The sequence below is a fragment of the Acomys russatus genome, chromosome 9 (genome assembly GCF_903995435.1).
Source record: "Acomys russatus chromosome 9, mAcoRus1.1, whole genome shotgun sequence".
NCBI classification, from domain to species: Eukaryota; Metazoa; Chordata; class Mammalia; order Rodentia; family Muridae; genus Acomys; species Acomys russatus.
In genome coordinates, this window is record NC_067145.1 from 26,945,992 (window position 1) to 26,972,197 (window position 26,206).

Consider the following 26,206-nt stretch of genomic DNA (forward strand, 5'->3'; position numbering starts at 1 on the left):
TCCGGTCAGAATTATATGATATTTAGAACACACTGTGGAACTTCTCAAGTCTTTGGCATACTCTTTACATTTTTAGGGTTCCTCTTCAGAATCAATTATTTGATGATCCCTAAAGTTTTTTGTATTGTTGAGCACTTTGCCACATTCTTTACATTTTAAAGGGTTCTCCACATTGTGAGTTAATATGTGCTGACATAGGTATGATTTTGTAGAGATGCCTTTTTCACATCCCTCACAGAACGTAAGGCCTTTTCTTTCTCTCCAGAATAGGTTATCAAGGGAGTAGAAAAAATTTGGAAAGTTCTAAAGGCCTTGCCACATACTTCACGATTGTAGGGTTTCTCAACTATATCAATTTCCTTGTATTCAGAAATTAATGATGGGCAATGGAAGGCCAGGTCACATATTTTACAATTTTAACCTTTCTCTCCTGTATGAATACTTTTGTGTTTAGAAAGTAAGGATGGAATACAGAAGGCCTTGTCACATATTTCACACTTGTATGGTTTCTCTCCTGTATGAATTTTCTTATGTTTAGAAAGTCTTGATAGATAATGGAAGGCCTTGCCACACACTTCACACTCATGTGATATCTCTTCTGTATGAATTTTCTTATGTTTAGAAAGTCGTGATGGATATTGGAAAACCTTGCCACAAACTTCACATTTGTGGGGTTTCTCTCCTGTATGAAGTCTCTTGTGTAAAGAAAGTAGTGATGGATAATAGGAGGCCTTGCCACACACTTCACATTTGTAGGGTTTTTCTCCAGTATGAATTCTCTTATGTTTAGAAAGTAATGAAGGAACATGGAAGGCCTTGCCACACACTTCACACTTATAGGGTTTCTCTGAAGTATGGATTCTCTTGTGTACAGAAAGTACTGATGGAGCTTGGAAGTTCTTACCACACACTCCACACTTGTAGGGTTTCTCTCCTGTATGAATTTTCTGATGTGTAGAAAGTCTTGAAGGATAATGGAACGCCTTGCCACACACTTCACACTTGTAGGGTTTTTCTCCTGTATGAATTTTCTTATGCGCAGAAAGTCTTGAAGGATAATGGAAGGCCTTGCCACACACTTCACACTTGTAAGGCTTCTCTCCTGTATGAAGTTTCTTGTGAAAAGAAAGTAATGACGGATAATGGAAGGCCTTGCCACATACGTCACATTTGTACGGTTTCTCTCCTGTATGAAATCTCTTGTGCAAAGAAAGTAGTGATGGAGAATGGAAGGCTTTGCTACATATTTCACATGTATATGGTTTCTCTCCTGTATGAAGTCTCTTGTGTAAAGAAAGTAATGATGGGACACGGGAGGCCTTGCCACACACTTCACACTTGTAGGGCTTCTCTGAAGTATGATTTTTCTTGTGTTTAGAAAGTACTGATGGAGCATGGAAGAGCTTGCCACATATTTCACATTTGTGTAGTTTCTCTGCTGTATGAATTTTCTGATGTGTAGAAAGTCTTGAAGGATAATGGAAGGCCTTGCCACACACTTCACATATATAAGATTTCTCTTTGGTATGAAGTCTCTTGTGTAAAGAAAGTAGTGCTGGAGCATGGAAGGCCTTGCCACAAATTTCACATTTGTGGGGTTTCTCTCCTGTATGAAGTCTCTTGTGTTCAGAAAGTAATGATGGATAATGGAAGGCCTTGTCACACACTTCACACTTGCAGGGTTTCTCTCCAGTATGAATTCTCTTGTGTTTAGAGAGCACTGATGGACAATTAAAGGCCTTGCCACACACTTCACACTTGTAGGGTTTCTCTCCTGTATGGATTTTCATATGTGTAGAAAGTCTTGATGGATAATGGAAGGCCTTGCCACACACTTCGCACTTGTAGGGTTTTTCTCCTGTATGAAATATCATGTGTTTAGAAAGTACTGATGGAGTATGGAAGTCCTTGCCACACACTCCACACTTGTATGGTTTCTCTCCTGTATGAATTTTCTGATGTGTAGAAAGTCTTGATGGATAATGGAAGGCCTTACCACACACTTCACACTTGTAGGGTTTTTCTCCTGTATGAATTTTCTTATGTGTAGAAAGTCTTGAAGGATAATGGAAGGCCTTGCCACACACTTCACATACATAGGGTTTCTCTCCTGTATGAAGTCTCTTGTGTAAAGAAAGTAGTGCTGGAGTATGGAAGGCCTTGCCACAATCTTCACATTTGTGGAGCTTTTCTTCTGTATGAATTTTCTTGTGTACACAAAGTAATGACGAAGCATGGAAGGCCTTGTTACATACTTCACACTTGTATGGTTTCTCTCCTGTATGAATTCTTTTGTGTTCAGAAAGTAATGATGGAACATGGAAGACCTTGTCACACTCTTCACACTTGTAGGGCTTCACTCTTAAATGAATTCTCTGGTGGTTACTAAATTTTGATTTCCAATGAAAGGCTTTGCCACATTCTTTGCATGTATAGTATTTGTCTCCTGGTGAGTAAAGGTTGAGAAGTGAATGAAACCAGAGCAATATATCTACAATGCTTATTCTTTTAAAAAAATGAACATTTACTCATATTTGAATTTGTCTATATAAGTGATAAGCTATATTTTCTGTATTCCATGAAGCCTAACTTAAAATACATAATAGGTGAGAATTGTGTAACCTTCCACTGAAGTAAGAAGACCATGACATAGAATACGGAAACCAAGGAACATTAATCAACATCAAACATATAAGGAACAATCAAGAAAACCCCTAGTAGCATTATGCAAATAGTTATTTCCTTAAGTAGATACAGAAATATTATCACTAGATAAAAACAAAGTATAAATATAGTCTAACTTAGAAAATACCTATATACACAATTTATATATATCCTAGGTACAGAGTTTTAGTTTTTGAAGTTATGAAAGTTAGGCTGCAGAAGAAGATTGTCCGTAATAATATTCAAGACAATACGTTTTAGGCACATCTTATGAGGAAAATAAATACCCAAGTTAAAGTTCACTTAGAAACAACAGAGCTTTGGCTGTCACCGTAAATACAAGTTAACCTCATGGTAGAAAGAATCAAACTTCTTAGACTCAAAACATTCTAAATGTCAGATAGATGTCTTCCAATGACAGCAGCAAAAGACAGAAAATGAGATCTTTAAAAGATGATTTCCACCAGAGCATTGTGTCTCGATGGCTTTCTGTTGGATCTTTGAACTCTCCCACTCTGTCCTCTGACCCATTCATTCTGATATACCTGGGTACATGGTGATGGCTGCTTGTCTCTTCTCTTCTGCAGACTCTTGTATTTGCTCCAGAAATGTAACCAGATATGGCTTAGAGGAAGCAAGACCTGTTTGTGGGAAAAGAGAACAACATTGTTATATGTTTTCCTGAGAAATAACATGTCCTTTCTGGGATTTTGTGTATAAGGGCGATGAGGATACAATATAAGAGTGCACAGGATTAGCTCTTTTTGTGTTTTCTGATGGGTACATCAGAATGCTTAGGAGGAATTTAGGATTTTCAGGTACTGAGCCTCATGTCCCTCAGTAACTAGGAAAACTTGTAAAACTGAAGGGTGTGGCAGTCTCTTTAAGGTATACCACTCCTTCTCATACTTAGTTTATAACATAAAGCATACATTTACATGGGGGATGCATCATGAACACAAGAGATAGTTCTAAGGTATATTGTCACAGACATGAGGACAAGTTGTAGAGGCTTTGCTTGACAAAGTTCTAGAGACTTCTGATTGTCCAGCATGATCTCTAGACATCCAGAACAGCTGTTGAGGCTTTGCTCAACAAAGTTACAAAGATCTCTGGCGGATCACCACTGCCCTTTAATATTATGTATGGTCCAGGTGTAATTTTGTCAAAAAAAAATTTACCTTTTCTCCTAAAACTATCTTTTTCTCTTTATTTCTGAGCCCTAAGGAAATTCATAGAGGGAACATTTTTTTCCCTCAGAAAATGTAGAAAGAAAGCATCTGGCCAAAGGCTTGAGACAATGTAAGAGTTTTTTTCCTCTGATGGTGAGCACCCAAGCAGAAACTGCATGAAAGAAAGTTAGGACCTTGACATAACAGTACCTAGCTAGATACTGTTAGCTATAGAAAAGTTTCTTTAGAATCTGCTTTGAGAGCAATAGAAGATGTACTTGGAATTTCATGCTTTACAGATATTTTACAATAAAAGAACCCTTGGCAGTTAGCCTAGGCTTGGATAGCACACCTGTTGGTTTGGGACTGGGAGTAAAGTAAGTCAAGTTTTTTCTTTATTGGAGAATATTTAGCTCAAGCTATGTTGCTATAACAACAGGTAAACACAGTGGCTTCAGCTGGAGGAATTTATGATTAAACTTTCCTAAGTATTGTTTAAGAAATAATAATCAGGTTATGCTGACGATTGCTTGGAAATTGACTGATTTTTTTTTTCTGTATGCTTTATTGTAGACTATACAGAACTGTTTGTGTTTCCTTATTAGACTGTTATCTTGTTGTTGTTTAATGTTCTATTGATTGTAAAAGATGAGAAAAATCATGATGTAATCTAAAATGAAAAAAAAATTTAACTTCACTTTAAATAAAATACTAGGGCTAGTCCAAGGAGAATAGCAAGCAGGTGACAGACACAGAAAAGAGTAACAGCAAGAAGGAACAGACAGGAAGCAAGTCAGAGGCAGAGACAGATAGCTAGTAAGGATGTGAGACAGAAAATAAAGTTCTCCTGGGCTATAAAACCTTCAGTTTGTACCACATATACCTTGGTTTCCTGAATTTCTTTTTCCTCCATTCCTCAACCTCTCCTCAACAACTAGTTCCTCAAGCTAGTTGTTCAACCAATGCCTGGTTTCCTTTAACCAGCTGCTCACCACCTGCTCAATTCTCCCCACCATGGATTCACCAAGACTTTCTCTTCTCTCCTCTTCACTGTTCTTGGAGCTGGTCTGAGGGAGCAGCAGTATATGACTAATTGTAATTTTCCTTAAGGTTTCCCTATGAACCTCATTGGTGGAAGCACAAGCTCCCATGAGATACTGCACAGAGGGAGCAAAGCTTCATGCTGACAGTTGAGGATTCATCACGGACGTGATCCTCACCCAGGAACACAAGGTTGCTGTAGTTCTCCAACATCATATCTCGGTACAGTTTCCACTGCGCAGGGCCCAGGCATTCACACTCCTCCGCAGAAAAATAAATGGCCACATCCGAGAATGACAGAATATCCTGAAATAAAGGAAAAAGAGTGACTGCCACATATTATGCTAATTATAACCATCAACAATCACATAAACACCAATAGGCATTATTTACTTCTCCAAACCAATCTAAAGGTCACCCAGAGTGAGAGGAGACCTGGAAGTTCTTCTGACATAGGTAAGTAATTTCCCTAAAATACCTGTGATGTGGTTCTGGGATGTTACAGAGGACTGATCTTTAAGGAAAGTAAATAGCAGAGGATCCTAGAAACTCCTATGGACATTGTACTTTTAAAAACCATTAAGTTGGAGAATGAATGCATCTCAAAACAGTATACTGGGGCTGGAGAGATGGCTGGGCACTTAGGAGCACTTGCTGCTCTTCCCAAAGACCTAGAGCTGATTTCTAGAAGACACGTGGCTGCTCACAACTAAGTGTCTAGCAGCAGTTAGAGAGGATCAGACAACCATCTAAACATGCATGCATGAACAGAGTGATGCAAATGACAGTGCACCAAGGGACATGGATTTGAGAAGCCAATGGGGTAGATCAATAAATGGAATCAAAGTGAATTAACAAAGGTATAATTGAGACATTTAGCAATAAGTTAAGTTGCTGTGGAGACCTTTACTGACTCAAGACTTTCTCAGAGGCTCCCATGAAAGGACAAAGGAAACTTTAGTTCTCCGTCCCTGTCTAGTAGTGGACTTGGCCAGGCAAGTCTGACACAGGATCCAGTGTCATGAACGAGTCAATTTTGCAGCTACTGGGAGATCTAACTCTTCTCCTGAGACTGAGGTTATCAGCCCTAAGGCAGCTGCATCTGAGGGATCCTGTTCTCATTGCCAACATGGTGTGACTTAGGTTTCTGGTGACCATGGCCACTTTCCATCTGCTAATACCACATAGCATGCTGTATTTCTTAATACATGTGTCTGCCTTTGTGTCATCAGTTTATATAAGACCTCCTGGTCCCAGCTATTGCTTTTGTCTTCTTTATGTGTTTTTCTTTATTTCTCATCTTGCATCTCCCCCACACCGTCCCCACCACTCTACATCTAGCCACTTGCCAACATTATTCCTGTGAGTTCAGGACCCCAAGATTCCTTCATCTTCTCTAAATGAAGAAGAATATTCATTAATCAATGTTTCTCCAGGCTTCGTCTTGCCAATATTACTGGCCAGTGGGATAAAAACTATATCTCTCACTTGATTTAAAATCATTTAGATTCGATACCTGACTAATTCTGAGGCAGCATAAAGAGCCAAAGAACAGAAAAAAGACAGGAGTCTGACCTTCAACAGACAGGACAGTATTTATTAGCTCCCACATTGGAAGATACACTCATTCCCATGAGAAATTGAGGAGTCTAACAGGGGGTATAGAAGGCCACAACCCTTTGCAGGAGCAGAGTGAGGGGCTTGGAAATGAGGAAACTGTTGCAGCACACAGTCCTCCTTTCTCTCCTGAAGTCTCTCCTTCATCAAACTGTGAGAGTAGAGACAGGTTGACCCACCAGAGATTCATCTCTTAAAAGAGTGAGAAGGCTGGTGGTGTCATCTGTAATCTCATAGCAATCCTGCTTTACCACTAGGCAAAGTGTATCAGTTCCAGTGATCTCAGCTAGAAGTGCTTATGTCATAGCTAAGTCAGTCTACTAGCTTTATTTTTATGGTTTAGTTAAAATCCATGCAAATTAAAGAAATTCATTTCCAACTTCATTAAGCTGACTTCAATATCACAGAAAATGGGAATATAAAGAAAAATAAATTATTTGTATTAAAAGAATATTGAGCTGACTTATAACTGAATAGAATAAAGGAAACTATTAAGAAGTCAGACATACAAACATGATAAAAGAGTACTTAAGTTTGCTACAGGTAGACTGATAACTAGATAATACTAGCAATTTTTGCTACATACTCTATGCCAAGTTTTCATAAAACAAAACAAAACAATATGAAGGGTCACACTGGAATCTCCTCTCAAAAGAAAAGCATGGTCACACATCATGTGGGACTTGGCTTTTTATGTCTGAACCAATAACGTTCCGTCTTATCTGATACAGTCTTGCTTGTAAAAACAGGATTCCTATGTGATTATGGCTGACCTTCCTCAACCTTATTGGTCAGCTACAACCCAGAGAGCAATGATTTGGGGACAGCCAGTTTTCTCACCTTGTAGAGAGGCAGGTGAGGGGCTTGGGAATGAGGAAGGTAATGCTGCTGTTGGGCTCCCTGCAGGTCTGCAGTCTCTGTTTTCTGGTATTGTCTATTTAGGTAAGACAGATTATCTTAGGAGGGAGGCTGTCCCCAAAACATTTCTCTCTGTGAGTACTAATAGATAGTCTCTCGTCTGTTGTTGTCAACCTCTTCCCTGCCTTTCTTCTCTATACTTTGTGCCCACAAATCTAACACCATCAATATTGTCACAAATGATATTTCATTCTTTAATGTTGCTGAATACTATCCAAAATTAAACATGTGTACCAGGGTGCCCTGATTGCTTTATTTTTATGGTTTAGTTAAAATTCATGCAAATTAAAGACATTCATTTCCAACTTCATTAAGCTGACTTCAATATCACAGAAAATGGGAATATAAAGAAAAATAAATTATTTGTGTTAAAAGAATATTGAGCTGACTTATAACTGAATAGAATAAAGGAAACTATTAAGAAGTCAGACATACAAACATGATAAAACAGTACTTAAGTTTGCTACAGGTAGACTGATAACTAGATACTAGCATTTTTTGCTACATACTCTATGCCAAGTTTTCATAAAACAAAACAAAACAATATGAAGAGTCACACTGGAATCTCCTCTCAAAAGAAAAACTTAAAATAGAATAAACCAGGAGAAGATAGTATATGCAGGCTTACAGATAAAGCAGATTATCTAGATAAAATGAGCCAATAATATGAAATGAAAGAAGAAAATACCTGCAGAAAGAAAACATATTGGAAATGTGAGACATTGGGAAAAGACCAAACCTTAAAATTATAGTCATAGACGAGGGAGAAATATCCTGAAGCAATGGCATAGACCAGATATTCAACAAGATCATTAATAAATGCTCCCTAAACTAAGGGATGACACACCCATAAAAATATATAAGAAGCACACAGGACACTAATTGGACAAGACAAAAAAAAATTCTCATGGCATTCTGAAATCTGCAAGGGAAAGAATGCAGTTATTACAAGACCCAAGTTTTCAGTGGAGCCAACGAAAGCCAGAAGAGCCTGGAGAAATGCATTCCAAGCTCTAAAAGACCAGGACATCCAACCTAGGCTACTACACACAGCTCACCTATCTGCAGGAGCTGAAGGAGAAAGAACAACCATCCACAACATAAACATACAACCTACAGCCTGGACATACAGAAAATACAGGAAACAATATTTTAGGCCAAAGAGAGGGATGGCATGGTCAAGAGACTGTGGGAATGAATAGAAAGTCAAATTACTAAAACACAAAGGGCCCTGAGAGTACCAACACAAAAAAATGAGCAGCACGTCGACAACTGACACTCACACATCAGAACAAGTATTCCCTCTGTTCTCCACTCAAAGCACACAGGCTGGGAGAATGGACCAAGAAACAAAATCCATCTTTTTGTTGTCTACAAGAAATACATCTAACAGACTTCTTTAATGGAAAAGGACAGGTTTCAAGTTATTCCCTTATGATATTCCCTTTAGCAGCTTGCTTTACTGCCTGGATGGCTGTTGATATCACATGTGAAGGACAGTGCAGGTGTGGTGGTCAGTCTCCATTTGTAGAGCCTGAACTCTGTTCTGGAGAAATTCAGGTAAAGTCTGAAGAAAGCTCCATGAGGTCATGGCAGAAATTAACAGAGAAGAGTGTGCAAAGATAAGGAACATTCCCTGCAAATAGAGAGGAACTGTCAAGCCAGGCAGAGAGGAGAATCTTTCCCCACACAGTGACTGCAAATGTGTTTCTCTAAACATCAACATGTGACGTCATTAACACAAGGATGCTAGAGAAAAATTGGAAATTACATTTCAAACACAGTCAATAGAACTTCTCTAAGCACATGTGTAAGTATTGATAATTAGTAAGATGCCAATTGGACAGATTTCTATCAGGTCGCTGGAGCTCAGAAGTGATGGGAATCAGAAGTATTTACTACACCCAGCAAACATTTTTTTAAAGAATCTTTTACTAACATAGTGTCTCCTGTAGCTTAAGCTCACCTTATGCCTGTGAAGCACAGGATGACTTTGAGCTCCGAGACTCCTGACTCCTCCCAGAAAAGCAGAGAAGACAGGGATGAACCACAGAACAGGCTTAAGCTCACCTTCCAATCGCAGGGCTGTTTAATTCCATATATATGTAAATATTTGGTGCCTGTAAGTGACACATGAGCATGCTGCTGTATCTATCTCTACACTGCAGGGAAGCTGTCGGCTGGACAAGGCCGTGTGCTCTCTGCACTTCACACAATGTCATTATTTTTCCTACAGATTAGCAGCACTGACTAGGGAGTGTCTATCTCAGATGTGGTTGGAAATGCACTGAAAGTTCCAGTAGAGAGGGCAAGGAGGTCTGCAGGCCACGCTTCCTAAGAGTAGATTTCAATGTCATAAGCCAGTCTCCAGCTCACACACACTTGAGTTGACGGAAGAGTGACAGTACATGCAAGGTCACCCGAGATAGGGGGAGGGGCTGCGGAGGAGAAATCCTGAAAAGCCTGTGTCTGCTGTGAGTGAAGAACTCTTGAGAGGAGGCTGTGGCTGCGGAGACTGATGGCCCATGAGGACGTTCAGTGCTGCGCACAGACTGGAGTTTTACAGTTTGGGGTAACTGCCTTACCTTGGGCTGGCTTCACCCTTCAGGAACACTCAGTCCTTGTCTCACTCTGGAGTGGACCAAACAGTTTGTGACAACAGATAAAAACCTCTTAGAATCCACTGACAAGACAGAACAGGAGCGTCTATCAGCCCACATGCTGAGAATGTCATCAGATAGTATCCCAGGCGCATAGAATAACTCTCCCTTCTCATAGGACCTGTCTCTGGGACACCCACCCATGTATTTCATACTTCCTTTGATTGATGACATTCTGTGTTCTGTAAAGCCATGAAACTGCTTCCTTGTTGAAGCATGGAATTCAGGGTAACCTAAATCTGTATTCCCAGGTCATGGGTACTTAATGTCTCCAGACTAAACTATTTCTTAGCCCTTTTTTGAATCATCAGGAACCTATTATTGTGCAAATCACAAGACCCTCAGTTTGCCACAACTTTTCAAATTCATCTTATAGTCTCTCACAGTATAAAAACTTGGGCAAATCTTTCTAGAACTATACAGGGAGCATCAGTGAACCTGGATGCCACATTCAGTGGCAGAGTGCATTGAAGGGAGCTGAGACATTGTTGATAATGTGAACAGATACGAGAAAAGCATGTGATGGAAGAACAATGCACAGAGCCGGCCAGATTAGCAGTGCCATTTCTCCCCTCTCTTTCAGAGACACGCCAGCCCCTCCCAGCGATCATGAGCTCCATCCAGTTCTCCCAGCACACCAAGTCATCTCTCACATCTGAAAAGGAGTCCAATTTGCAGACATTAAACAGTCTCAGAATTGATGAGGTATTACTGTCTAGTGAATGTTACTCAAGTGTAAAATCCATAATTATGTGGATTGCGCACAGATAGGTTCATACCAATTACAAGATTATTCCGTGGCTACACAGCGATGTATTGAGGTGACTCAGGTCACGGGTGTACATTAGGGGTTACTGTCCAACGCCAAGCATCCATAAATCCTACAATTCCTTCCAAAGGGAACGGCACTAACATCCTCACAAGATTCTGTCCTTGGAAACTGAGAACTTTAGGAACCTCTGTGAGCTCAAAGCAGGAGTAGTAGGCCAGACATAAAGTATAGGAGGGGCTCGATCGCTACATATTCTAGGAGTCCTGAGAAATCTGACTACAGCCACGGGATCCTGGGTCAGCTAGGTAGAGCACGCTTCCCCAGCAAAGATGACTGAGTTCTCTCAGCTCCTCAGGCACAGTCAGTCAGCTGACTCAGCCTGTCCTTGAAATCCTGTTGTTTCCAACCTTCTCCCGTCAAACCTGCACCCAAGGGCAGTGGCCCAGCCCAAGTCAGCACGGCACATCCATGACAGCTTCCCGGGTCTCCCTTCCAGCCCAAGTGAGCTCCCTCCTCGCCGGACCCGCCACCCTACACAGTCCCTCCTATCTGCAGGACGCCGCTGCTCCCTGCACCAACCTCCATGTCAGAGATCCAAGCCCAGCGCTGAGCAGGACACTCGCCTAACTTGGGGAAGAAGCCAAGTTTGAATACGGAACACGGAAGTTCAATACCCACAACCCTTTCTTGTGACGTCATAATGGTAGGAACTACATTTCCCAGAAATCAGTGCGAAGGACTTCCAGAAACTCACTGAAGAGGGTTGGTACAGTTCTCTGGTTCCTCCCTAACTGTGAATAGGTGTAGTAGGAAGGAAACAGGCTTCAAGACCCGCACAGCCAAAGGGGATTCAAGCTGTTTTAAAGCCCTCTGTTTGCAGCACCCAATCTTAGCCTGTGAGTTGAGCCTTTCACAGTAATGTTTATCACGTTTCCTAGTTATTTCTGCTAAAATAATGTGATTTTAAAGCTCCAGTCTACTTATAGACTCTTACTACCACATGGAAAAATTAGATTGATCCATTTTACTTAAATAATGGCAGCAGAGGAGGGAGGGAGTTGGGATGAGGCTGTAAAGTGAATTAATAAGTAAAAAATAACTTAAAAATAAAAATACAGATACTGAAATAAAATGGAAATAGGAAGCTAATGTAGACCTGAGCATTATCTCTTTAAGATGCTTATTGAATCCATCCTTGGTGACCCTGCTTCTCATCCATCCAGCTTCTCAAGAGCTTAAGAGAGAAGATTTGGAAATCAAGGATAGTTACCAGGTGTTTTTTCATGATGTTTTCCTCCTCTACACATCTCTCCTGGGATCATGTTGCTGTGTCCCTTGTGCATTATAGGATAGTTCCCTCTGCTCCAGGTTGTTGAGAAATGGTCTGATATATTTTGCTGCTAATCACTGCTTGCTGTCTCTGAACAACCTTTTTCTTTATAAAAAGCCATCCCACCTGGGCAGGACAAGAGATAGGTGAGGCTAAGAAAGAGAAGAATTTGGGGGAAAAAGAGAGACTGCCACGAGGAAAAAGGAGAGAGACCTAAAGGGAAGAGAGAAAGGCCACTGTGGGTTAGATGGAGGAGAAGCACATGGCCTGCGTGGATGGAGAATCCGGCCCAAATAAAAAACATGAGCAAATATATAGGATTATAGATGGGAGGTAGCTTAATAGAAGTTATTAGAAACCGATGACACGGGATTGAGACAGGGATACCATGCCGGAGGCCCTACTATGGAAAGTAGTTTAGAGAATTGATATCTGCCCTGCCCCAGGTTAACTAAGACTATTTTAAAATATAACAAGTGTCTGTGTCTTGATTGATTACTAGCTGGGTCTAGAGATAATACATGTAATTTAAAAAACAATACCAGGTTTCATGTTTCTTATTGAATTTCCTGTCTCTCCTCTGATCCTGTCAGGGTTCACATTTGACATTATTTGAACATCAAATGTATCTACCTTGAACTTCCCTCAATTCTTCTGAGCAGAACACTGAGATGATTCCTCCTTGAATACGAAGGTAGCAGAAATATGCTCACAGGACTGTCAAATGAGCTCATGGTAGTAGCACGGCTCCATCGGAATCGAGGAGTACTGAGAATGCCCACATGGTCTGAGGAATGAGGATTCCTGTGCAACTCAGGCCTGAGACAGAGATACAAACCCCATCACAGGAAGCTTTTGTGCTGTCATGATGCATACTCATTCGCAGGGAAGCTGATTCTGAGGGGAGAAGGTTCGAAGTTCCTATTCAGCTCTTCTAGTCCAAGCAGTGTGTCAACTCAGTGACAGGGAACAGCTTCCTCGACTTAGAGAAACTGGAGTCAAGAAGCAATACAGCAAGCTGGGCCCTTGATTGGCAAGGCTGCTTAGAATGAGGTCATGACTGGTCAGTCCTCCTCCTGAATGCTGCAGTGAAGGGCATTGTTAAGGGCTTAGCATTTCTGAGCATGGCTAGGCTTTCAGTGTGTGTGTGTGTGTGTGTGTGTGTGTGTGTGTGTGTGTGTGTGTGTTATGGAACACTAATGAGGAAGGTGCTCATTCATATGAGAAGTGCTGAGCCTTGAGGATGCAGCGTTCATTCACAACTCTTCTGCAATCCCCAGTTCTTCCTAGTGGGACTGTTTAACTCAGGAAGAGGAGGAGCTCAAACTGAACATGCAGGATCTAGGAGGGAGCCCCATTCAGCAAGGAATTAGGGACCCAAGCATACTTATAGATCCAGAGCTGGCTCCTCGGGTCTAATATATTTGTCTAAACCATGTTGTCAGTTTTAACTTTATTGCCTATAATAACATTTATAGACATAGTACAGGTCCCTTCATACTGCATCCGTCTCAGTGAGGCACAGGAGCTTTATAGATAGTTCCATATGCTCTCTAAAGACATGCTGAGCTCGGTCAGGAGGCCATATAGCAAACAGTGACTCTATAGAATGTTTTACACTGAACTTTATTATATGACTTTATAATATACCCACATACTTTCCTCATTCCTGTCCACAAAAGTAAAGTTGTACTATCCATTTGTACATATGGTAAAGTTTTATTCTTACCTTACTGTAGAGGAATTTTAATTTAGAACTTGGGTACTCTGTCAAGAGATCACATGCAAAGACCTACTAGGTCTGTGTGATCCTGCTGGAATACAAACACAGCTTTAATCCAGGAGACCAAGGCAAACAGATCTGAGTTCAATCCCAGCCTCCTATAGAGCAAATTTCAGGAAAAGAAAAGCTTAGTTTCAGGTGTGGTGGTACATGCCTTTAATCTCAAACAAGAAGGTAAAGTTAGTTTGTAGAAGGAAAGATTCATGTTTGAAAGTGATGTTTAATTGAGTGGTAGAAAAAGTGACCAAGCAAGGAAAGATTTGACTGAATAGGATACGTCCAACTCTCATGAGAAGAGAGAGAGAAGGGCCAATACTTAAGGCGCAACACAAGAAGAGGGGGGCAGTTTTACTGGAACAATAATGGAGAGACAAGTTGCAGAGAGAGAGAGAACTCAAGTGAAGACTGAATAAGCCATAGAATATGAAGAAGCCAGAAGATTAGGAAAGATTGCCAGAGTTAGTGTGAGGTCAAGCAGCACGATTCAGAGGTGGAGAAAAAAAAAAAAAAAAAAAAAAAAAAAAAAAAAAAAAAACAGATTAAATCGGTCTGCTTGGAGAGAAGTTTGAGTGAGAACAGAGGAGGCAGCCAAACCAGAGCTCAGTAAGAACAATAAAGGGTAAGCTTATTCAGTGGTAAGTCTGATGCTGAAAATATTCTAGGCCTAGGTTATATTGTGCAGAGGTTAGAAGCTTTCATGACTAGGCCTAGGTTAGCAGAAAGAGGCAGTACTCCCCCAAGACAGCAAATGAAACAAGATAAAATGAAAGTTCAATTTCCACCTTACTGATCATATATTCTCATGTCTATCCTCATACCTCTGTGGCTATTCTTATCTTGCCTTGACCTGATCTACCTATGTATCCCATGCAAATATCCTTCGGCCACTCCCAAGAACAGAGTTACATGGGTGCTCATGAACATGGGATTCTGTGAACATTCTAGATAAAAAAAAATCGAACACCCCTCTCAGCTTTGTAGGTTGACAAATGTTGGTGCATAATAGGCACATTCTGTTGTAATCAGGCTTATGTTTCTTATAGAATGTAAGTACTTTGGAACGTAGCTATTTGGGAAATAAAGACATGTTCCTTTTCACTTCATGACTCTGTTACTTGTTTTCCCTCTTGTTCTGGTAGAGCTCTCAGACCAGTTGCCACATGGGGGAGGAAATGCTTTAAGTGGTATGCATGTCACAGACCATCATGAAAAGAGGTCAGAGCAGCCCATCAAGTATTAAACTGGAGGCAACAACAGCAGCAGAGACCATGGAAGAATCTTTCAGGCTATGCCCCCTCCCCACTTTCCCAGTGGCTATCTCAGTTTCCTTCTTACACAACCAAGGACAGTTTTCCCAGGGATGGAAATGCCACCAGTTGTTAGAGTCCTCCAAAAGCAATCATTCATCAGGGAACTACGTCATAGACCAGTTTCCAGGCTAATCTAATTGAGGTAATTCAGATTACCTACCCACATTACCATAGCTTCTTTCAAGCCAACCAATCCTTACCTGCATACTCTCAATTTGGCAATCCACCTTGTTAATTGTACATTACACTAAGGGAGTTTTCAGATGCTGGAGCTGGGAAGATATACCTGTTTGGGGATGGGGAGAGGGGCTTTGGCAAACCTGGGTTTTGAATAAAGAAAATTATAAATAATTTCTTTAGTAGCTGGTGAAAAATGAAACATCAGCAAAAGCACACACACACACACACACACACACACACAGAGAGAGAGAGAGAGAGAGAGAGAGAGAGAGAGAGAGAGAGAGAGAGAGAGAGAAGGAGGGGGAGAGAGCTAAAACCAACTTTGTGTGGATGATAGAGCCACAAATTAAAATATCATATCTTGGAATAACTCTAACAGAGCAAATGAAAACCTTGTGTGACCAAATCATCATGGCCTTTGCAGATGACGCCGCCGCAGCAGACATGCAGAAGATATCAGAAGATGAAAAGATTTCCTATACTTATGGGTAGGCAGGATTAACATAGTAAAATCTGCATCCTATAAAAAGCAATCTATAGACTCAAGACAATCTCTATCAAAATTCCAACACAATTCTTTACAGACCTTGAAGGAGCAATGCCTAACTTTATATGGAAACATAGAAAACTCGAAGATAACTAGAACTGTCCTGTAAACAAACAAACAAATAAAAATACTTCAAGAGTTATCACTGTCTCTTATTTTAAGGTTCTATAAGGCAAAGGACACTTTCAATAGGAAAAATGGCATCCAATAGAATGGGAAAAGATTATCAACAACCAAAATCTGACATAGGGCTATGTACAAAATAAATAAATAAATAAATCAAGAAAAAAAGCTGGCAGAGAGCTAAATACAAAAAATATTAGGAAATCAAGAAATTAAGCATCAAAACATCAAATAATCCATTTAGAAAGTGGGGTACATGTAAGGGGATTTTAATCCAGTAACATGGCTCCTCTGACAAGTGATCACATCTAAAAAACTTCTAGGTCTGTGTGATTTGGCTGGAATGATACACTTTTAATCCATCTATCTAAACACACCCTTATGCACTTTTATTCTCTAACAATGAAGGTAAAGTCAGTTTTGTAGAAGGAAGCTGTAGAAGGAACCTCTTGTGTCTGTATGGATGAAGCATCCATGTTTGAAAGTGATGTTTAATTGAGAGGCAGACAAAGTGACAAATCAGAAAAAGATTTGACAGTATGAGTCAGAGATAGGACATTCCCAACTCGCACAAGAACAGCACAGGAAGAGAAGCTACTTGAGAGCAGTGCAGGGAGGAAAAGGGTGATGTGCATGGCAGTTTTAGTTGGACAGTTTTACAAAAACAGGTTGCAGAAAGAACAAGTTAGACTCAGGTGAAGACAGAATGAGCCGGAGACTGAGAAGGAGAGAGAAGATTAGAACATATTGCCCATGTTAATATGAGGCCAAGCAGAGCAATTCAGTGAAAGCCTGAGCAACAGCATCAGATTACCTCTGTGTAAGGTTCTGAAGTGCCTGGTCTAGGAACTGGGCATCCTCCCTGGCATTGGCTCTCTCTATTCATTTGATTAATGTCCTCTCTTGACTTCACCATCTTACATCCTGCTGATTCCATCCTCAGAACATCTGTAATGGCACATCTCCATGTTTTATGCTTTGCAGGATCCTAAGAAAAGGGTTCCTGAGAATATCCACAAAACTTTCTCCTTCAATCTTACCAAACGTTTCTATGAAACAAGCACATAGCCAGACTTTTGGCTACCTTATAGGTTCCTATCTACCACCATTCCACACCCTTATTCCACCCTTCCAATCTCTTAACACTAGGTAGGAGAGCAAGAAGGTTAGAAGGGGAAGGGGATATTGTTACAATCATTTGTTTCTGTGTGGCCTAGGATGCTGATAACTGACACAAAGAGACTAAAACATAACTCAAAGTTGCAAGCACTCTGCTGGGCAGAATCTAAACTTCTACTAATGTAACAATAAACTAAAATAAACTACTCTAACCCTCATAACCTACATATATCTCAAGCATTTGCCAATCTGGTACTTCTCTGGTGGCCTCTCTCCTCCCTCTAAATGTCAACTGTCAACTGTTCACTGTAACTGTCAACTCCTGGCTCCTCCCCCTCTCCAGGAAGTTCCAACTTCCACTTCCTGTCCTTCTTCCCAGCTGATTGACTAAACACTCCTTTATTGACACTTGTTATATCCACTCAAGACATTCCTACACAATTCCCCTTTTTAGTCTAATAATAATATAAAACCTTTTACCTATACATTTATATTATTATACCAATATACAATAAACACACACAAGAACCACAAAGCAATCATTATATTCATGTTATCCTCAATGTTTTTCTGTCTTCAGCCTCATCAAAGACTTGAGAAGGAATAAAATTAATTACCTGAGTAAACTGGAAGTGCAGGCTAACAGCTTCAAAAATAAAAAAATGTCAGGGATACTTTGCTGCCTGAACAGTAACTTAAAACTCTCCATCACATTGAAGTATCATCTTCAGCCTTCTGGTCCAGTATATCTGACAGACATATTTGTGAAGCAGGGACTATTTAGGCCTTGCCTACTCTGTCTTGGCAGAGTTTGGCTGTCAACTCCACCTGCATCCAAGCTTGTCCATTTTGGGCAGAATTCTGTCTGTGACAGCAATCAAGGACATTTTTGCCTAGTACCTGGTTTGCAACATCTGAAGCCATCTCCGTAAGGAGGTTCCTCAAGGCACATTACCTTCTTTGAGGCAGGCTGGGTGTTGCTAGGAGTCAACCTGTCTCATTTTCAAAGAATCTTCAAAACAAAAAAAAAAAAAAACCAACCAAACAAACAAACAAAAAAAAAACTTTAAATGCCATGTTCTGTAGGTCTCTGAGGTTTTGAAGACCTTATCTAAATATTTTAACTTGTGTATCTATTTAACCTAGGATGTATATTCTTGTGAGAAAATTGAATAGTACAATGAATTAAAAATAAACTTATTTTACATAAGTATATAATATTCTATACCAATGAATTAAAAATAGCCTTGTAACAATTAAGGCCTTAAGTTGAAGATTCAATAATCTACCTTTTGTCCTATCATCCCTATATATTTCTATATTCTCAGAGAAAAATCCATGAGTCCAATATCATTCTGTCTCTGAATAAGACCAATAATAATATAACCAATACTCAAACCAATAAACATCCATAGCCCAAAACCTTACCCAACCCCGTCCCCCTTAAGGGAAAGCCTTTTTTTTCAAGGCTTCTTTTTGGCTGTTTTGGAGCAAATAATACCTATCTAGAGGCCCAGATAAAAATGAGAAAATGGTTAAACAAGCTAGCAATAGCATCTGTGGTCCAGTCTCTAAATATTGAAAAATTCCAGGCTTAATCAGGAGCTTTCTTCAAAGCTGTCCTGGGAGCTGTTCTGTTCTGTTGGCAAACAGCAACCGAAGCGCTTGTGGCTGGAACACGAGGAAAGCAGGGTGTCAGATCTGATGCAGCATCAGTGTCCGGTTCTTTTGTTCTGAAAACATATATAATTTCTCATGAGCATTATACAGTTCTAAAACTATAAATGCATGAGGTGTGCAGGATGCATAGAACAATCAAGGCTGGTTCTTGTACATACAGATTTACTTAAGTTAGCAGTCTCTCTCTCCTTCAGATCTGCTTTATTTTGACCTCTTTCAAAGAGGAAGTATAATATTACTATTACCAAAGAATATACAATCATTATTTAATTGAAATCAAAACAAGATTGTATAGTTCTAAATGTTCTTCTCTAGGTTCTATGGTGCCTGATGTGTAGGCGAGGCCACTACCTGTTTCCCAGGAAAATGTTTTAGAGACAAGCCGGTTGCTCTGAGCAAAAGAAAAGGCATTTAAAGCCTTAAATAAACTTATGCATACCTTAGTCCTCACGCACCTGGGTTTTTATCTTTATTGAAGGTGTTTTTCTGTCACTCCTTCTCTCCATTGGGGATTGACGCTTCCACCTTTTAAACTTTATATAAACTCTCATTTTAGAGTTTTTGCATACCGTAGGCATCTTGTATCTGGGTTTTCACAGTTATATAAACTCCCATTTTAGAGTTTATACATACCCTAGGCATCTTGTACCTGGGTTTTCACAGTTATATAAACTCCCATTTTAGAGTTTATACATACCCTAGGCATCTGGTACCTGGGTTTTTTACTTTTGTTGTGGGTATTTTTATCTCACCCCTTCTCTCCATAGGGGGTAGACACTTCCACCTTTTAAACTAAATATCCTTCTCTAGGCTCTGTGGCACCTGATGTATAGGCTAGGCCGCTACCTGTTTCCCAAGAAAATGTTTCTCATTTTAGAAACAAGCTGGTTGCCCTGAGCAAAAGAAAAGGCACTAAGCTTACCCTTTTGTGTATATGAATGGTAGCCTTTGAGTTTTGAGGGCCTAATTAAACTGACATGTACTTTGTCACCTGTAAGTCCTCTGTGGTTTGTTGTTGTTGTTGGGTTTTTTGGTTTTTATTTTTTTTTTCCATCTAATGTGACCACCACCTGTTCCCCATGAAAGTAGCTCACATTTAGAGGGATAAGACAGCTGCCAGAGCAGTGACACCTCAACTCAAGATATAAAGGATTTTTTATGTGGGAGGCATGCAGCTTGCATGTTTGTCTCCCCGCCCAACCTTGGTCCTTAGATAGACTAACAGAACATCTCTAGGCCAATTACCCTTTGGCAGCAGTTCTATCAATGGAAGCTCCACTTTTAAGGAGATTGGCTGGCCTTTTTAGAGCAGTGACATTTTTTCTTACATAAATCTAAAATTGATGTGTACCCATCTTTTAGATCAGTAAGGACATATAATGTATTAATAAGAAAAAAGAACATACATAGTAAATTTAAGGAAAAATTTGTCATTTTAAATTCTAGGTTGTCTCTACAATTAACTTATCAGCAGGGGGTCAAGCCTAGAACTCACAGATACTAGCCTATCTTTTCTCCTTTGTGTTAAGATTAAGGGTTTGTGCCACCACCACCCTGCACAAATATTTTATCTCAATTCTAGTCGAAATCTACAGAAATCTCAAGTAATATTCAAGAGTTAACAAAAAAAATTCTAAGTCTTGTGTTAGTTGCACCAATTTAGGCTTCAGTAAGTGAAGCCCTATCCACTACTCCTTTGAATTTAATTATTACTAATTGACATACGTGGACCCTTTCCAGAGAGAGCTGACAAACACCTTGTAGCTATAAAGTTCTGAATTTCAGCTGCTATCAACTCTCTCAGCTTTCTGCCTTTCTCCCTGAACAACAAAAGCAAATAAATAAATACATAAATACATAAATAAATAAGCAAAAACAGATCCAGGAGACTTCTACCATAGGGACTTGGAGAGGAACCATAACAGTTTCTATTTTATTATTTGGGTTAACTCTGAAGGAGCTAGTCCCGCCACCAAACTATTACAAAGTATGTTTTTTCAAGAGTGTGGATACTCTAAATTTGTTGGGTGCCAATTTGTTACAATAACTTGTTTCTGTTTGGCCAAGGATGCCGATAACTGATACAAAAAGACTGGAATGTAACTCAAAGCTGCAAGCACTAGACTGGGCAGAGTCTAAGCTGCTACTAATCTAACAATAAACTAAAATAAAGCACTCTAATTCTCATAACCTACATATATCCTAAGCACTTGCTAATCTGGTACTTCTTGGGTGGCTTCTCTCCTCCCTCTCTCAGTCAACTGTAACTGTAACTGTAACTGTCAACTCCTGGCTCCTCCTCCTCTTCAGGAAGTCCTGCCTTCCACTTCCTGTCCTTCTTCCCAGCTGATTGGCTAAACATTGCTTTATTGACAGTTGTTCGATCCACTCAAGACATCCCTCTACAGGATGTTCATATTGTCAGATCACTACCTGCTCATTAAGTGCATCCTTGGGGAGAGTTGGACCTTTGCCTTCAGGATGCTCAGTTTCTCCTACTCATCTCTTTGCTCATGACTACTTGACAAAGCATAACAAACCACAGCAACAGTAACCACCACCAACAGTCACACTAAGAGGAGCAGCAGCAGCTCTTCCTGGGGCTCAGGCATTTATATACCTTTTCAAAGAGTCTGCAGAACTCCAAACATCATATACTTGCAGTAACTATCTGCAGTTGGCAAAATCATACCTCTGCTAGAGCATGAGGCAAATCAGTTACTGTGGACCATCTAAAGCATGTATCCCATACCTAGGACTAAAACAAAAACATATTCCTATAATATTTGTTTTTTAAGAAACCAAAATTGTAATGTACAAATACACATGGTCCAATGTTATATATATAAAAGTGTGCCTTTGGTTGGCAAAAGAGCAACATGCCTGGCTTTGATTCCAGGAAGTCCCAGAAGATCAGCTCCTTAGCAGAACAAAGCAAGCAAAGACAGGTCTGTGTTGGTGTTACTCTGGTTATCACAGTGTTGTTGCTGATTTCTCTGTGTCCTTGTCCCTTTAATGCTGTCTGTTACCATATATTACCTGGGAATTTATAGGGGATAGAGGTTGGTTTCTTGTAGATAGTCCAAGTTGAGGAGCCCATGCCTCTCTCAAGGGCCTTCTTGCTGTGTCTCACTGTGGTGAGAGGTCGTGATGGTTTAAAATGAGAATGACCCCCATAGCCTCATATGTTTGAGGGAGTGGCACTGTTTGAGAAGAATCAGGAGGATTAAGAGGTGTGACCTTGTTAGAGGAAGTGTGTCACTGGGAGTGAGTTTTGAGGTTTCAAAAGCCCATGTCAGGTTCTCTCCTCTCTTCTCCTCTCCTCTCCTTACCACTTCTCTTCTCCTCTCCTCTCTCCTCTTCTCCTCTCTTCCTCTCTTCTCCTCTCCTCTCTTCTCTTCTCTTCTCCTCTCCTCCCTTCCTTTCCCATACCTTTCCTTCCCTCTCCTCTTCATCTTCTCTTTTTCCTTCTCCTTTTTCTCCTTCTCCTTCTCCTCCTCCTCCTCCTCCTCCTCCTCCTCCTCCTTCTTCTTCTTCTTCTTCTTTCTCTCTCTCTCTCTCTCTCTCTGGATCAAGATGTATAGCTCTGCCATAATGATAATGATCTAAGCCTCTGAAACAGTAAGCAACATGTCCTCTCCCCAGTTAAAATTTTTTAATGAGTTGCCTAGGTCATGGTGCCTCTTCACAGCAAAAGAAAAGTGACTAAGACATACATACTACATGGATAGAACTATGAGTGAGAAAGTAGAAATGGTATTTCTTTCCTAAAAACCATCCTCTCAGAATAACTAATCCACTTCTTCACAGTGTTCTACTCATAAAAGAGAAGCCGTCCCATTCCAACTGCCGCTTAAAGATATGACCTCTCAACAATGTGTCACTGATTAGGGTTTTAGTCTATGGATGTTCTAAATTCAAACAGCAAATTACTCTACTTTGGAATACATGGAGCAAAGATACAAGAATTTTATTTTCAGATGATAGACATATTGGATAGGCATTTTTCAAAAGTTAAACATTACTATTCTCCACAGTAACTACTATAATCAAACAACCAGCACACATATATTCAGTATATAGTGCTTTCCTTTCTGCACCCAGATCTTCTGCAGCTATAGGCATTACTGTTATGGATTATCCAAGGAGCATAAGATCATCTCTCTGACCACAAAGTGACTTAGTATCAGGCTCAGAACTATGGGTCCTTAATTGCAAATACATATATGACATATGCTACATACATACATATATACATACGTACATACATACATACTCCCCTTCTAGCATACCAGGAGGAACAGGTATGACAAGGGGTAGACTTGTGGTTAATATCATTAATTAACAGGGTATAGAATCACCTAAAAGAGATGCCTCTGGGTATAAGTGTGTGGGAGTTTCAACTGAGTGAATTGAAGCAAAAGATCTAGCATCATTCTATGTGCCAGAGTCATGGTTTGGAAAAAACCCAGGGTGAGCTGAGTACTAATATTTACTGCTGTCTGCTTCCTTGGTGTAGATACAATGTGAACAGCCATCCTTTGCTTTCCCACTATGACTGAATTAAATGCTTGCTTCCCTATATGGCTTTTGTCAGGCATTTTATAATGGCAACAAGAAAAGCAACTAATACAATAGTATTCATGTATAGAAACAAAATAACTAAGACAACATTAAAGGTATTCAAGCAAAGACATATAATAAAACTCAGAAATGGAATACAAATTGAATGTAAATGAAAAAAATTATATATCTAAGCCAATAAAATAAATTACTAGTTAATTACAAGTAAAAGAATGAAGATTTAAATAAAGTCAGTCATTGAATGGCTTAAAATAGAGAGCTGTGAACTCCACTATTCTACTTATATTGAAATTCCTGATGAATTATCTAAGTCTGACAATATTCTTCATATTCACCTCAAAAAGTGGAAAATTTAAAAATGGCAGCTATCATAACACAGTTCTGGAAATTGCCAAATACTTAATTCCAAATTGCTATACTGATATTTTGTTTTGAAACAGATGTAGTAGTGATAAACTGTTATCTCTGCCATGTAAGTCAGAGATCCAAGAACGCATCACTTGGGAAAAAGCTTAGGAATAAAGGAGAACCTGGAGGTGAAGGAACAGCTGAAGTAGGATTCTATATGAATGAAATCCCCTTCATTCAATCTGTGGACTGGGCATTATTTTTTTAAGAGTGTCTGACAGTCCTAGGAAAGGGCTGACCATTGGTCTTGGTTCAGATCATAAGACTTTGCTTTGAAAACAAAAGGCCACAGGGCTTTGGATTTTTGTGAAGCTGTTGAGACAGGCCCATCTGTAAGTAGGCATCTTTTCTCTGTAGTTGCCGAGCATGGGGCTGGTTGAGTTTGGTTTTGGAATAGAGCTGCCTTCCCTTGATGTTTTGGAGACAGTGTCCTTCCAGATGTGTCCTAACACTGTCCTCAACAGACCTTGAGTATGACACAGCCTTGATTGTCTACTGATAGCATTCTGAGAGGTGAAGAGGTGATTGGATCATGAAGCCTCTTCATTAATAGATTACTGACTTGACACATTTTTCTCTTAATGGGATATTATCATAGCTTTGTTTGAAGAAGTACATCACAGGGAGATGGGGATGAACATTTGCAGGTATATTGTGTCCTTAACCCGTTTTTGTTTATCTGCTTTCTGGCTGCCATGAGACAACATGATCTTCTCCATCACAAGATCCTACCACACCCATTACCATCCTCAGACCTACAGTGATGGAGGCAGTCAACCCTGGGCTGAAACCTGAGATCATAAACAAAAGTGATTCACCTCCTCTTACCCAAAGCATTTTGTCACAGTGATATCCAGTTGACGAAGACAAGGGCCTAGAATAACATAACTCCAGAGCTTACAGCTATTGGAAACCAAAGAGTGGAACTACTGTCACAATCATCAGCTCCTGGTAAATTGAAGTTCAGCCTTCAAGTCCATCCAAGAAGGGGAAGAGTCTTCTTTGGAGATAACTTTACTACTGACTTCCTACAGATAAATTTGGATTCAAAATCTCAGCAGTTTTTACTCATCTCAATTTTGCTGTAGAAACACCAAGCTAAATTGTGTTTGGAAATGCAAATGACCTTTACTTACAAAGAATGCCTGATCTAAATCTTAGCTTTAAGATAAAGCTATATTGAATGCTTAATGAACTTTAACATTATTCATAAGAAATAAATCTTATTAAATAAAATGAAAATTCCACTGCCTGGTAAAGGCTGGTTAATAGACACATAGTAAATGTCATGCTTTTAAAAGATACAGTTTGAGAGATTGGTATGGAGGTTCTTCCAAAATATTTAAAAGAAACTCATATTTCTACCCATATTACCATCATAATTCATTCAGTGAAACAAAGGATAAAGTCAGGAACATCACTGCCATTTAACATCCTGATACTTGACAGATATGCATATTTAATGAAATGTTACTCCCAATGCACAGAGATATAAGAGTAAGTGGTATGGAAACTGCAAAAGAAGAAATTATAATTGTTCTTTTTTCCCTATAAGTTTAATGTCTACTTAGAAACTCAGTTAACATCTGTAAGTAAGCACATTGTTGGTATTGAAAACTTCTGCATACAAAGAGACTCATGCAAGCAGCCTTTTCCTATAATTGGACATTAAAGGAATTGAGTAATTATTTTATTGCATCACACAGTGATACTGGTAATAACACAACCACATTCACAACAATAAAATTATCATAAGATACAGTGTTGATATGATCAGCCTAAATCATGCTACAGAAACACTCTCCTTCTGCCTGAGTCACTGTTATAAGTCTGATTGTGTCTTCAGATCAACTGTACTTCATGTCAACGTTCAAAAATGCAGGCAGGAAACAGCACTTTCTGGGAGCATCTGCAAAGACAATGGTCACTGGCTGCCATGAGATGTTTAGTACTTCAGTCTCCGCAAGCCCCTCTAGGCCCTGGCTAGTTGGCTTTGTTGGTCTTCTTGTAGAGCTCCTGTCATCTCCAGATCCTTCTATTCCACCCCCCCCCAGCACTTTTCTACAAGCTTCCCTAGGCTTCACTCAATGTTTGCCTGTGAGTCTCCTCATCTGGTTGGATCTGTTGCTAGGTGTAGCCTCTCAGAGGACAGCTGTGCTAGGTTCCTGTCTGCAAGCATAGTAGAGTATTGATAAGAGTGTCAGGGGTTGGTTCTTTCCCATGGGTTGGGTCTCAGGTTGGGCCAGGCGCTGATGGGAGTTCTCTTAATCTTTGCTCTATCTTTCTCCCTACCCTACC

The 26,206-nt window shown here is 39.9% G+C and overlaps 1 protein-coding gene across 1 annotated transcript; it reads right to left on the minus strand.

Annotated features, from left to right (window-relative positions):
* Positions 1 to 259: 259 nt before the first annotated feature.
* On the minus strand, positions 260 to 11,532 carry LOC127193799 (zinc finger protein 728-like). Its single transcript, XM_051151033.1, has 4 exons — positions 11,424 to 11,532; positions 5,057 to 5,183; positions 3,210 to 3,305; positions 260 to 2,446 (listed from the first exon to the last, which is right to left on the minus strand). Exons 1-4 carry the CDS (start codon positions 11,427 to 11,429, stop codon positions 417 to 419), a joined length of 2,259 nt encoding a protein of 752 aa, XP_051006990.1. The 5' UTR covers positions 11,430 to 11,532; the 3' UTR covers positions 260 to 416.
* Between the last annotated feature and the right edge of the window lie 14,674 nt (positions 11,533 to 26,206).

Excerpts from the sequence above, each read along its gene's own strand:
- LOC127193799 (XM_051151033.1), bottom strand. Across the intron at positions 3,306-5,056 it reads CAGCAACCTTGTGTTCCTGG|GTCTTGCTTCCTCTAAGCCA; the intron begins GTGAGGATCACG and ends TCCCACAAACAG. Across the intron at positions 2,447-3,209 it reads AGCCATCACCATGTACCCAG|GAGACAAATACTATACATGC; the intron begins GTATATCAGAAT and ends TTTACTCACCAG.